General features: G+C 36.4%; 1 protein-coding gene across 1 annotated transcript in view; it reads left to right on the forward strand.

Moving 5' to 3' along the window:
• The window catches only part of DENND4C (DENN domain containing 4C), a 49,408-nt gene extending 38,815 nt beyond the window's left edge, over positions 1–10,593 (forward strand). Inside the window, exons 30-34 of the mRNA XM_080638469.1 lie at positions 897–1,142; positions 2,464–2,581; positions 3,560–3,713; positions 4,830–4,894; positions 5,569–10,593. Of these exons, the coding sequence (XP_080494595.1) occupies positions 897–1,142; positions 2,464–2,581; positions 3,560–3,713; positions 4,830–4,894; positions 5,569–5,705 (720 nt within the window). The 3' untranslated portion in view covers positions 5,706–10,593. The remainder of the gene's footprint in view (positions 1–896; positions 1,143–2,463; positions 2,582–3,559; positions 3,714–4,829; positions 4,895–5,568) is intronic.
• Positions 10,594–12,475: the final 1,882 nt, after the last annotated feature.

Genomic DNA, 12,475 nt, shown 5'->3' on the forward strand with positions numbered 1-12,475 from the left:
GAAGCTGCACATTCAGTTGACAGCAAAAAACTGAATGGAATGAGCTTAAAATACATAATGTTCTATTCCTATCGTTCTTGTCCATTTGGGGAACGGAAATGGCCAAGCATATTTTCACATTCTTACGATCAAAAAAAAAAATAAAATCTTGGTTCAGTTAATCTAAAACTGGGGGCTTTTAGTACATTGTACAAATGGTGCTGCTTGATTGAAATGTTCTCTCTAGCAGAATGAAGCCAGTCTTTGTCTTTCTAAGACTGGAAGTTTGTTTTAAAAATAACCCAACTTCTACATCAGACTGAACACAATAGTACAAACAGCACACTCTTGCAAGAGTGAAAGTTTGTTTCTTTTCCAAGCATTTACTTACACTCTTCCTATATGTCCTATTAGGCTTGCCTCTTGAGTGGATAAGGTAAGAGGCAGTATTGAGGCTGTTACATTATTATTGCATATGAAATGAAGTGTTTCTTCTCTTTCCGGTGTTTTTTATTGGCAGGAAGCTGTCTTTAACATGTGAATACATGATTCAGTTCCACAGCTGATGTAATTATATTTCTACATTTCTACAATCTATATTGCAACCAGCTTATACAGCTTGAAACTGCACAATCAGGAGCAAGCTATAAAAAATTAGCATTTTCTCTTTTTTACATAACAGCGAGAGCTTAGGTGATTGTTCTTTAAAGTTAATAAACACCTCAATCATCACAACTGTTGATGCTATTAAAGTTATTGTGTGTTTGGTACTTCCAGATGTTTCTTCCAAATACAAAAATAAACTCTGCAATGGGGGATTTCCAGGGCAAGTAATCCTAAAGAGTATTTCTGGAAGAAAATCCTTTGATTCTGTAAAACCCCACAGTTTCCTTTTGTGTGTGTTGTTTTGTTTTTAGGATCCTTTAGTAAAAAGATCTGATCCTCTCCCTGTATCTGTGCCCTACTTGAGCCCTTTGGTACTGCATAAGGAGCTTGAATCACTGTTGGAAAATGAGGGAGAACAAGTAATTCATACATCCAAATTCATCAATCAACACCCTATAATTTTCTGGAACCTAGTTTGGTATTTCCGACGGTTGGATCTACCTAGCAACTTACCTGGACTCATTTTAACATCTGAACACTGTAATGATGGAGTGCAGGTAAGTGGCTTCTTCCTATTAGAGCTGCAGGCAGATATTAGAAGAAAGCTACATTTGAGAGTTTGATTCAAAAAAAGTAGTTAAGTAATACCTGGGTAGCTTGGACCTAGTTTCCTGGGTTTTATAATATAAGGAGAAAGGTTTGTTTTCCACAAGGAATCTTGAAGTAAGATGGGTGAAAACAGCATTCAAATTCTAGTCAAGCCATTCTCTTCTAAAAAGCCGGAGACTAAGATTCATTAAACAGAAGGCTGATGCATGGAAGGAAACAAGATGTATCTGTTGAGAACTCACATACAGCAATGCATTGAAATCCACACAGTGTGGGTTGCGTACTTCAGTATATAAACCTTTTAAGTTATTAGTCAATATTTTTTGTTCTTTTCCACTAATAGGTTTTGCTATTCAAAGTCCACTGAGTTTCAATACTATATGTATGGAACAAAAGAACATAGAACGGATGCTATCTTTTGAGTATTTTGCTTTTTCCATTGTAAGGGAAACCTATATGATTTGTATATGTAATTAGCAAATTTAACAGGCATACAAAAAAGTAGTATTTTGTTACTACTTGTATGCACTGTAATTTTAAAATTCTCTCCCTCAATTTTCAAAAAAACCCCCCAGAACCCTGGAATTAAGAACGATTTTCCAGGAAATGTAGTTGAAGACCAATACTAGTGAAATCTAAAGCATACTGGCTAAATACAGTGCATTAGCAGGGCAAAGCAGAAGATGGAGCTTAATACCTGTAGTTGCTTCTTTGAATTGACACACTAGTGGTAAATTTTTCTTGCTCACTAAGTCTTACTGTATTAGTGATTCTAAAGGGACTTAATTTTATAAAATAATTCTGGATCTAATGTTTTGAGTACCATATATTTTAATGGCAGTAAATGGCTCATACAAATTCTTCCTGCATGTTGGAAAGATCAACACAAGGACATGCATACCAAGTCTTAGTCAGGTTAGAAAATACTACAGTGTGGCATTATAAGTAGTACAAATTAAGTAACATGTTTAGTGCACAAAACCCATATTTTGATGCATGCTCATTGAAATTTTCTTCAGATATAGGAGATTTTTCTGTAGAAAACTGAATGGTCTTTGTACATTAGGCTAAACCAGAAAAGGTAATTAAATGTTGCAGTACTTGTTATTTTGCTCTGATTGAGTGAATTTGTCTCTAGAAGACATCAACTGTTCCTGTTTGATGAATTCAAGATGAATAAAGTAAACCTTCATGAAAGAGCAATTTTTTAAATAATGAGAGTATACTGATGCTTTAAAAACTTTTTTCCCTTTCTTCATGGTTTTTTAGCTTCCTTTGACGTCTCTTGCTCAAGATAGCAAGTTAGTATACATCCATCTTCTGTGGGACAATATCAACCTACACCAAGAGCCGGGGGAGCCCCTGTATATATCTTGGAGAAATCTCAGTAAGTAAAACAAATGTTACAGAAAGCAGAGGAAGGAGAAGCTATGGAAAAACCCCTTTGTTTTGTACTCTCTGAAGTGTACACAGCCCATCAAGTTGGAAAGCTTTCTAAGTGTGTAAGGCATCTGCAATCCCTGAGGTACTTAACATAGTCTCAGTGTCAAATTATGAAAATATCTTACTAATCTGTGTAAAATGGTATGTTATCTATTCTTTATATGTCATATGGCTATAAATGGGGTAGGAAGATTTGCTCTAGATGTGGTGCTAAGTAATCTTCACCTGATTTGAATGTTTTAACTGCATTATCTAGTTATATCTGTGCAGGCATGAAAAAGATGAATTATCTTGTGTTCCTATAACTGAATGAAAGGTAACAAGTCCCATTAATATGTACATTTGGCAGCCTACTTGACTGTCAGAAAGTAAGATCAAAAAAAGCCTTTGTCTACCATAACTTGATTGGAAAGGAATTAAAAACAGGCATACTGCTTATGAGAACTTGGGATTTCATTACTTCTGATCAGCAAAAAAAACATTGTTGACATAGACTTCTCAGTCTGTGCTCTTTGATGAGAAAAGTTTCTTTGATAAGAAATGCGATGGTGTTTTCTTTTGTTCTACTTCTTTTCCATTGTGTAAAAATAACCTTCGTGAACTTGGTTTTTGAAACTGAAGTAGAGTAATAAATCTGAGCTAGAAAACCATCACAGCCAGCCTCTGATGCTGAATACTCTTCAGTCTCTTATATTTCTCTGTCATGTTGAAAGCGCTTGCACGTGGGTAGTTGATGCATCCAATAACTTTTGTGGTGGAATAAAGACCATAAGCAGACAAAGCATTTCCATTGTAACAGATTTCTGTAGATTGAGTAGAGTTTCTGAATATTTATCTCACTTTCTGAAATACCTTCTTCTTAATAAAATGAAAAAATGTAAAATCTTTAACGTTTAATAGTCTGTATGGTTGCATTTCCCAGATTCTTCTGAAAAGAGACCCTCCACACTGGCGGAAGATCAGCAGGCAACAAACACTTTGCTGGAGAGCATTAAACTAAGTATTCAACACAATAATGTTGTTAAACCGATCAACCTGCTTCTACAGAAAGTTAAGCCAGATGTGAAACGACAGAGGTAAAGGGGTAATCTCTTCTCATTTTCTCCCCACTCAAAGTTAAGTAAGATCAGACCATATACACTTCATAATGAGAATTCCATAAGGATGTCTTGCAATATTCAGTTTTATTTTGTGTTCACCAGACACTGTGTATATTTGTTTATGCCCATGATTACAAACAGATGCATTCTGTGGCTAGATGCATAACTCATCCAAATCAAATGAATAAATAAATTCCTTGATCAAAATGAACATTTTATGAATTAATAAGGAAAAACACAGGTACTGACTATGCCGATTTTTTGGTGCTGCTCCAGATCTAGAAAATTGATAAATGTAAGTGTGCAGTATCCTGTTGCAGTGTCTGGAATATTCTCCAAACTACCTGGTTATAAGTATTGGAATTCTACCAGCCTGGAGTACTGGCTTAGAAAATGTATACAGCATGATCCACAAATAAAGGGAGACATGTAAATAATGCTTCTACTTTACATTTTGCCATCTGCACTGCAATTCGGAGAGGGCTTTGTTAAAAAACAAGCGTCTGAATTAAATTACAGGAAATATAAGATGTATTCGAGGTTTATCATGCTAAGTCATCTCTGCTTCTGTGGTTTGTAGTTACTAAAAAAAAAAAAAAGTAATAATCTGCCTACAGAAGAATCTTCATGAGTTCCATGAGGAAAAAAGTTAATATACCATTGTTCAGTGCTATTCAGTTCTGAGATAGATTGTGACATTCTGAAACAAAAAAAAACAAAATATGGGTGATCTGAAATAATTCCGCTCCCTGTACTTCACCCTCAGGCAGGAATAAGTTAAATAAGTGGTGCTTAATTCTATATTTCTTGTTTTTCTGGGATTTTTATGGCACATTTGATAGAGGGATTTTTCATAGAAAACGTAGCTGCTGGGATTTGGCAATACTGTATCTTCATGTGTTAAGGAAAAATACTCAGGCATGAGGAAACCTTAAGCTAACAGTCATATAGACCGGTCACTTTCTTCGCAAGAAATAGTAGCAGAACAGTTGCAGAAACTATATAATAGAAGGTTAGCATGTTCAACATTGATTTTGTAAACTTAACGATAGTTGGTGCTTTCATTGACTTGCCCTTCAAAATATTTCCTAGGAGTTTTTACAGAGAAATTCTTTTCCTCTCTCTGGTGTCTCTTGGAAGAGAGAACATTGACATTGGTAAGTAAAAAATACTGTGAAATGCATGTGTCTGTTTCTAAAATATATGAATACTTTATGTGAAAACTAGTGTATACATTCATCCATGAATTTCTAAGTAGCTTTTCAATTGCTGTATTTTAGTGAAAAGTACTGTACTGTACTGTTACTCTTCAACAAGGTGTTGCTTTTATAGAAAAGTAATTCAGATGGGGTGTTAATTTTAGCTTTGAAACTAGTAATCAGCTGTTTTAAACAAAATTTTTTAGCTTGAAGCTTTAATTTCTTATGTCTGAAAACATGTTCCCAGTTTCATCCATCTTTCTCTGACCTACATATTAGACATATGTCATCTAGCCACCTGACTGCTCACCCCTTACTCATCTCTACCCTGACTTTTATTTGGTACTATGCAGGCAAAGGGACTTCCTTATGGGATATAACAGGGGAAATACCTTGGGAACAGACAAACTGAACTGCAATAGAAATAATGGGCGTCCACTGTGATGTGTTGTAATGCTCCACTGTGAAGATACTTTTCAGGTTCTCTGAGAGAATTTGGAAAAAAAAATCAGTGGCTAGTTAAGATAATTAATATTGTTATTATATAAAAATCATTAAAAGGATTTTGTAGGAATATAGTGGGTGCTCTACAGGGTTTCTTCAATAACTTCAACTATGCTTTTCTATTTCAGAGGTTTTTGATAGTGAATACAGAATTGCACATAAAAATCTACCAAAGGAAGTTCTTGAAAAGATGCACAAAATAGATGCTCCACCAAGCAGCAGGGTTGAGTATTGTAGGAAGTGCTTTGGAGCACCTTTAATATAAAAATGAGGAAGACGCTCTAAACTTCAGTGTGACAAAAGTAGAGGCGAACAAACCAGGAGCACGGTGATACGTACACTTTGAATCCCAAAAAGTGATAACTGAGCAATTTGTCAAAGCGATTTCCTTGAGATACATCATACATTTTTGTCTTTCATCTCACAAAACAGAGTATAAAGTATGTTAAAATGTTTTTAAACTATATTAATGGGGTGAGTTGGTTTCAGTGATTGATTTGCTTTTTTTTGCTGTATATACTTTTTGTCCTTCCTCAGATCCTTCTCCCACAACATGAAGTTGTTCAAAAAGGTGATGATAGAACAGCCTCTTAAGTTGCTGACTTAAGAGCCACCAATATTTATGTATTTTAATGAACTACTTTTCCTGCCACAGAATGCTTAGGTTCTTCACTACTACTGCAAAATTGCCTTTTCCTAAAGAAGGATTTTTTTATTAGTGTGCAGTATGTATGTATGAATGTAAATACTTGAGTCCTTGCATTGGAAATTGCAATGCAGTTGCTTTTGTCAGATCACAGTACCTAAAATTGCTACCCTTTTCCTGACCCTTATCCCAGTCCTAATATTCTATATTATCTTTTGCTGACATTTTCATAATGTATGTCTGCAGTTGTAAAAACCACTCAGTTTTCCTGTATTCTCTATCTGACACATTAAAGATCCTATGAACGTGCTGCTGCTTTCTCCAAGAGAATGATGAGCTTCTACACGAAGCAGCTCAGAAATGGATGGCTTTCTAAAAATTTTTTTAGGAAGCTTTAAAATGGCATTAGAATACATACAGGGTTTGTTAAACAGATGCTGTCTGAAAAGAAATTACGCTCTATACTGTATGCATGTGTGTTTAAAAGGTATCTTTTCCTTGAATTCTTCTATCACCTTTTTCCATGGTTTTATACTAACCTGTGGGTTAATTATTTTGCACTGATAGTCCAAATTCAATATTTCAATTAAAATGTATTTATAAATGTTTTCTTCAAGGTATATATTAGCACAAATGAAGTGCTTGAGTGTATGATCTGGAAAGATGAATCTGTCTTTTGAATTACTTCTAGTAGATAAGACACTTCCTCACCTCACATTCTAACTGACTCTAGTAGTCATAGCCTTGGCAAGAGCCTGGATGCTGATCAACAATTTCAATTTTTTCTATTACTTGAGGAATAGGATAAGGTTGATTCCAATTTTTTTTTTTTTTTTTGGTGAAATTTAATGGTATGGCTTTTCTGGTGAAATTACTCTTAGATTCAGGGGGAAAAAGTAAGGTTTGTAGCATGTTAAAGGAGCATAGCTAAAACTGTAGTCACATCTCAGTATGAATGTATTTACTTCATAGTACTCTCTTAAAATGATGAGGGATGAAGATCTGTCTGCAAGAGCTTTTACATGAAACAAGAAAGCTAACTCTTGTTTTTTCATGAGGCTACAGCAAAGGATTTGCACTATTCATAACAAAATACATTTGTGTCATAGACTGATTTCCTTGTATTTTGTCTGAAAGTGCTGATCCAAAGTTTATATGGGGATATTATCTGGACAGATTCTTTCCTAATGAAAATATTGTGCTTTCTCAACAATTAAAAGCAAGAAAGCACACCGTGACTTTGTTTTTTGTTTGGGCTTTGGGTTTGGTTTTTTTTCATCCTGCATTCTTTGGGTTTATGCATGGTTGCTTGCAGATATCTGATCTGCATCACAATGGAAGTGTAGAGCTTAATTCTTCATATTTTCCTCTCTTCTTCAATTACATAATTGACACGCAGAGTTCAATCCTTTCAAGGTAAAAGTCTGTGTGAAGCATTCATCCAAACAACTTAATACTTATACAAATAAACCCAGCACATTTTCCTGTATTGTTTTATACTTATCTTAAATGTACAGCTATACAAAGACAGTTTCTAAGTGTTAAGTGGACAGATCATATGATTATGTGATGCAATTTGCAAAGAATCAAATTTAGCTATCCTTAACTGCTCCTGGCTCATTAAATTACAAAGAAAATCTGTGCAGTGAGTGCTGTTTTAAGTAATTGGTGACATCCAAATTGTTTTAAACCATTGTAAATAACATTATTATAAACTGGATCCTGTAAGAGATCACTTTGATTTCAAAACGACCTTCCCATATAGCTGAAAATACAGATTAATTGGGCAGTAGTGTTGTAGACAGCAAAGCAGGTTGTGTCATAGCAGCTAGTGCTAAATGTTAGACTTTCCCCAGGTATGTACACTAAACAAAACAAAAACCAAAACCCAAACTGACAACTGCCCCTCCTGCCCCAACACAACAACAAAAGAATACCAACCCAAACTAAAGCCTGAAGGGAACAGGACAACTGCAGGATTGAACTTGCTTTGACTTGTTCCTTCATACCGGCATTTCTATACACTACAAATTAATTTCTGCGCCTTGTGTATGTACCTGGATTTCAGAGTGGTAGAAGTCCTGCCTATAATTACTTGAAATCTTGAATTGCCTATTGAAATTAATTCTTTAATATAGAATGGCAAAAGTGCTTACTCTTTATAATTTGGATTTTTTTAATGCCTAGTTTTAATAGCTAACTAATCAGCTGGTTCTTGAATAAAATCTGTAGTTCAAATGAAAAGGAAGATCTCTGAATGCAGTTTGTTTTGTTAAATTTTCACCTAAGGGGGGAAAAAGTTCACAAAAATTCGAAAAGAATTAAGAACTGACTGTTTTTTTTCTAGTTGCTTTCTTTCCTTACAAATACATGATGGCACTCTCTGTTCTTCCTTTGACTTCTGGGTGTACTACAAACAGAGAGAGACTGCAGGTTTTCCTACACAAACTTTCAGAGATGTAGGCTTCCCTAATTTGAGCGCTGAAAGAACCGTGAGTGTGCATAAGAGAAGGGCAGGGCATTAAATGCATAGCATGGCTCAGTACTCACATGGTCAAAAATCTGGCCAAAAATAAACAAACATGTTTTGTGAGTACATTGCAAACACTTTTGTCTTTCTGAAAATTGCGCTCTGAAGGCATAGTAAGTTCTTCTCTGCTAGTAAACAGCATGAACTTCTTGGGCTACATAGGAATGACTTAGCTACCTATGAATGCTCATAATTAGTGGACACTCCACTCCTAGTAATCCAAACTTATCTGAATCCATAATGCATGAATGAGGTGTACAAAGTGTTGTGAAGGAAGGACAAGCTTGATCTTGGTTCTGTTTTCCTCTTGGTGTAAGCAGAAACAGAAGCATGTGCTCACTTGCAAAGCTCTTGCCTCCACGTACTCTTTGTAGTAGCTCCAAAGCCATTGCTCAGGCGATGGTTTTCTGTGCATTTTGGAATTCTCACATGAAGAAAAAGGTTGCAGATCAGCAGTAACTTCAAAGCCTGCAGTGTGTGCACAAAGCAAGGGTTTAAACCAAACATTACAGACATGGATGTAAACTGTTAATGAATGTCAAGTAAGCCCTAAAACTTGGAAAGTTTGTGTTGGAATAATTATCACAGAGAAGCTTCCTTGAATTGTTGCGTTAAAGATACTGAACTGCAGTCAGTTATGCTGAGAAGATTGCATCTTTCACCTGGCTATAAAAGTTACCTATAGTTTATGTTCTAGTTTATCAAAATAGCTGTTGTTTTGTAGAATTAAAACATCAAATGGAGTCTTACAGGTTTTGGTTTGCTGTAAATCAGGATTCTTAAGTGACAAAGATTGGTTTATAAATTATATTCTGCCACATTACCAAGATATCTTTCAAAACCCTGTGGGTAAAGGAGACTGATGTGTCTGTGGTGTTGGCACAGTAATAGGCACCAGCTTTTATTACATATTACTAGAAGCATCTCTGTGTTACTCATATTCTGTCTTCACATTTTATATGACTCCAGTTTAGACAATACAATTTTAATGGAAAAATATTTAGTATATGGTTTCAAACTAAATTAATTTGTTTTGCAAGTAACTTAGCCTTGTTCCTAGTGGAATTTCACATTGGTTAAGCTCAAGCTACATTGCACTTGTGAATGAGTGATTTTTATTCCATTTTAACTGTGAATTAATGGCTTTTTGTATTGCTGCAGCTAGAAGAGTATACCTTTCATTGAGTTTACTGCTTTCATTGTGTAACTGCAACATAGGGGATATTTTCAAAATGTATATTAAATTAGATCATAGAAATTATATTTTTAAAAGAAATTGTTAAAATGTAAGTAACTGAGGAATCCACTCAATAGTTTTATCTTTTTAAAACTTTAAACAATTATTTCAATGCAGATAACTTGATTAAATGGTAAGCAGGTCATCTTATTCACATAACTGTACATTTTCAACAAAAGGGTTGTTTTTCTTTTAACTAATAAAAACATTAAAATGGCTTCTGTATATCAGCTGTTCATTATGGACCCTTTTAAAACACACCCACCCACACCCCTGCAACTGTTAAAGTCTTGAAACTGAATGGTTGAATTGGACTCTAGATCTGTATTCCACTGTGCTGTGTATATTGTAATGCGTAAGAGGAGAGAAACGGATGGTCTTTCAGTGCCTGCATCAATGGTGCAAATAAAAGGGATTGTTTGCTGGTTTTTTAGAAGCACATTGAACTCCTTTTAGGAGCTTAAGATAAACTGTATTGTAATGAGGATGGAAGGATGTCATGTGAATAAATTATGAATTAAGAGAGCTGGGCAGTTTAATGCAATAAAATTTGCACTATTTTAGAAACTGTTTTGAACTGTTGAAAAATGGCATCCATTTACTGTGCTTTGATTAACAAATGCTTCTCTGTAATGTTTTTGTACATTTGACAAATGTTTCTTAAGTTTAAAAGGGCACTCTGCATATTCTGAATTATGTATTTTCTAGATTTCCTAGACTAAGAAGCAATTTTTAATGTATTTCCCAAAATAAAATATGTATGCATCCTGTGTAGAAATTGGTCAGCTTTTTTGCCATTGGAACTTACCTGTTTAAGAGAATTTAATCTTAAATGCAAATTCAGCCTACAGCTGGGCAAAAGCAAAGCCTTTCAAATGCCTTTTTGGGGAATTGTGTCATAGTACCTCAGCAACTTCTGAATAATGGAAAAAGAGCAGGAGTCAGTTGAGGAGGGGGAGAGGATGAGAAAAGATGGTATTCACTCGTAGTGCTCTGGGTTGTGAGAGTATATTTCTGTGGCACCTTAGGCAAGCCCTGAAAACTAGCAGAGGTAAGAACTGAAAACCAGGCTCAGGGAGGCAGAATCTGTGAAGATCTTGTTTGCAGGGAAGCCATGGACCCTGGCTTCCTGATCACAGAGCTGCTGCCCATGAAGAGTGTCGTTGACCAGTGGGTGGGAACAGGTTGGTGGCTGACCTTGGTAGATCACTTCCCACGAGTTCTGATTTCTTTGTGGCTTTATAATGGGGACAGAGAGTGATGCTTTCAGTGACACATCCTGGCTTGCAGGATGTGGTGGACCTTCGCCTCAGAACAGACCTGCAGGTTTACACATGGCTTCCAGACTTTAATTTTATTTAATTTTTTTGTTTTTCAGGGCTGGGGGGAGCAGTGAGGCTGGGATGAACTTTAAGCAGTAGAAACTGACAGTTGCTGTCAAATGCTTCAGGCCTTCACACTCCCTCATGTATGGCAGCCAGTTTATTAATCTGTTAGTAAAAATAAGAATACCAGACCCTGAATACCTGTATCTCTGGAAAAACTGATATATATAGCACAGACTGGTAGTTTGTGGGAAAGATTCATAATAAATCATGTCTCAGGCCTGTTTTTAAGCAGCAAGTTCAAGAACAGTCTTTTGGACTTTCACAGTCTTGTCAGCATTACAGTGACTTTGCTTGTTTTCCTCCAGATACTTTTGTCACTGTGGTCTTTTTAGGAATGCCACCTGCTAAAAATACTACATTGCTTTCCTAATTTGCTGCCTTTAATGTGCCCCCTGAGAGGGGAGGCTGGAGGAGGAAGAGTGAGACAGCAACAAAAACTTGCATTTGAGGAATCCCTAAAGAAGCATGAACACAGGATTGGTTTAAAGCTTTAGTCAGGAGAGAACTGTTGTCTCCTGTGCCAAAATCAGGTGAGGAAACTTACTTGGGGGAATGTGACAGTAGAAGGTGATAGCAGGGGGTAGCTTATGGAAGCCCAGATCCTTCATGTGCTCAGAGCTACTCTCACATTACTCATTAGAGATAGTTCTCCCCAGCTCTGTAGGACAAACTTTCTCTGTAAAGGAGAAAAGCTGTGGGTTGGGAAGAAGGAGAATCTCATCCACATGTCTGAATACATGAAAGGGGGGGTGGGAAATAGAGAAGACAAACTTGACACCCACTAACAGAATGCACCCACGAGTACTGAGGGAGCTGGCTGCTGTGATTGCAAAGCCACTCCATCATCTTTTCTTAAATGTCATCGCAATCTGGAGAGGTGTCTGAGGACTGGCTGAAAGCCAGTGTCACTCCAGCCTTCAAAAGGGACGTGGAGGACACAGGAAACTATAGGCCAGCATTGTATCACTGAACTCAGTCTAGTCTTGCTGAACTTAACTTACTCAGCACTGACCTAGTTGAAGGAACAGTGTACCCTCAGCAAGTTTGCTGGCGATGCAGAATGGGAAGGAACTGATGGTATACCAGAAAGCTGCACTGCCATTCAGCAAAACCTGGGCAGGCTAGAACTGGGTGGAAAGGAACCTAATGAAGATTTGACAAAGGGCAGGATCCTGCACCAGGGAAGAAATAACCTCATGCACCAGTACAGGTTAGGGGTTGACCTGCTGAAAGG

Source organism: Psittacula echo (assembly GCF_963264785.1).
Source record: "Psittacula echo genome assembly, chromosome: Z".
Taxonomy (NCBI): Eukaryota; Metazoa; Chordata; class Aves; order Psittaciformes; family Psittacidae; genus Psittacula; species Psittacula echo.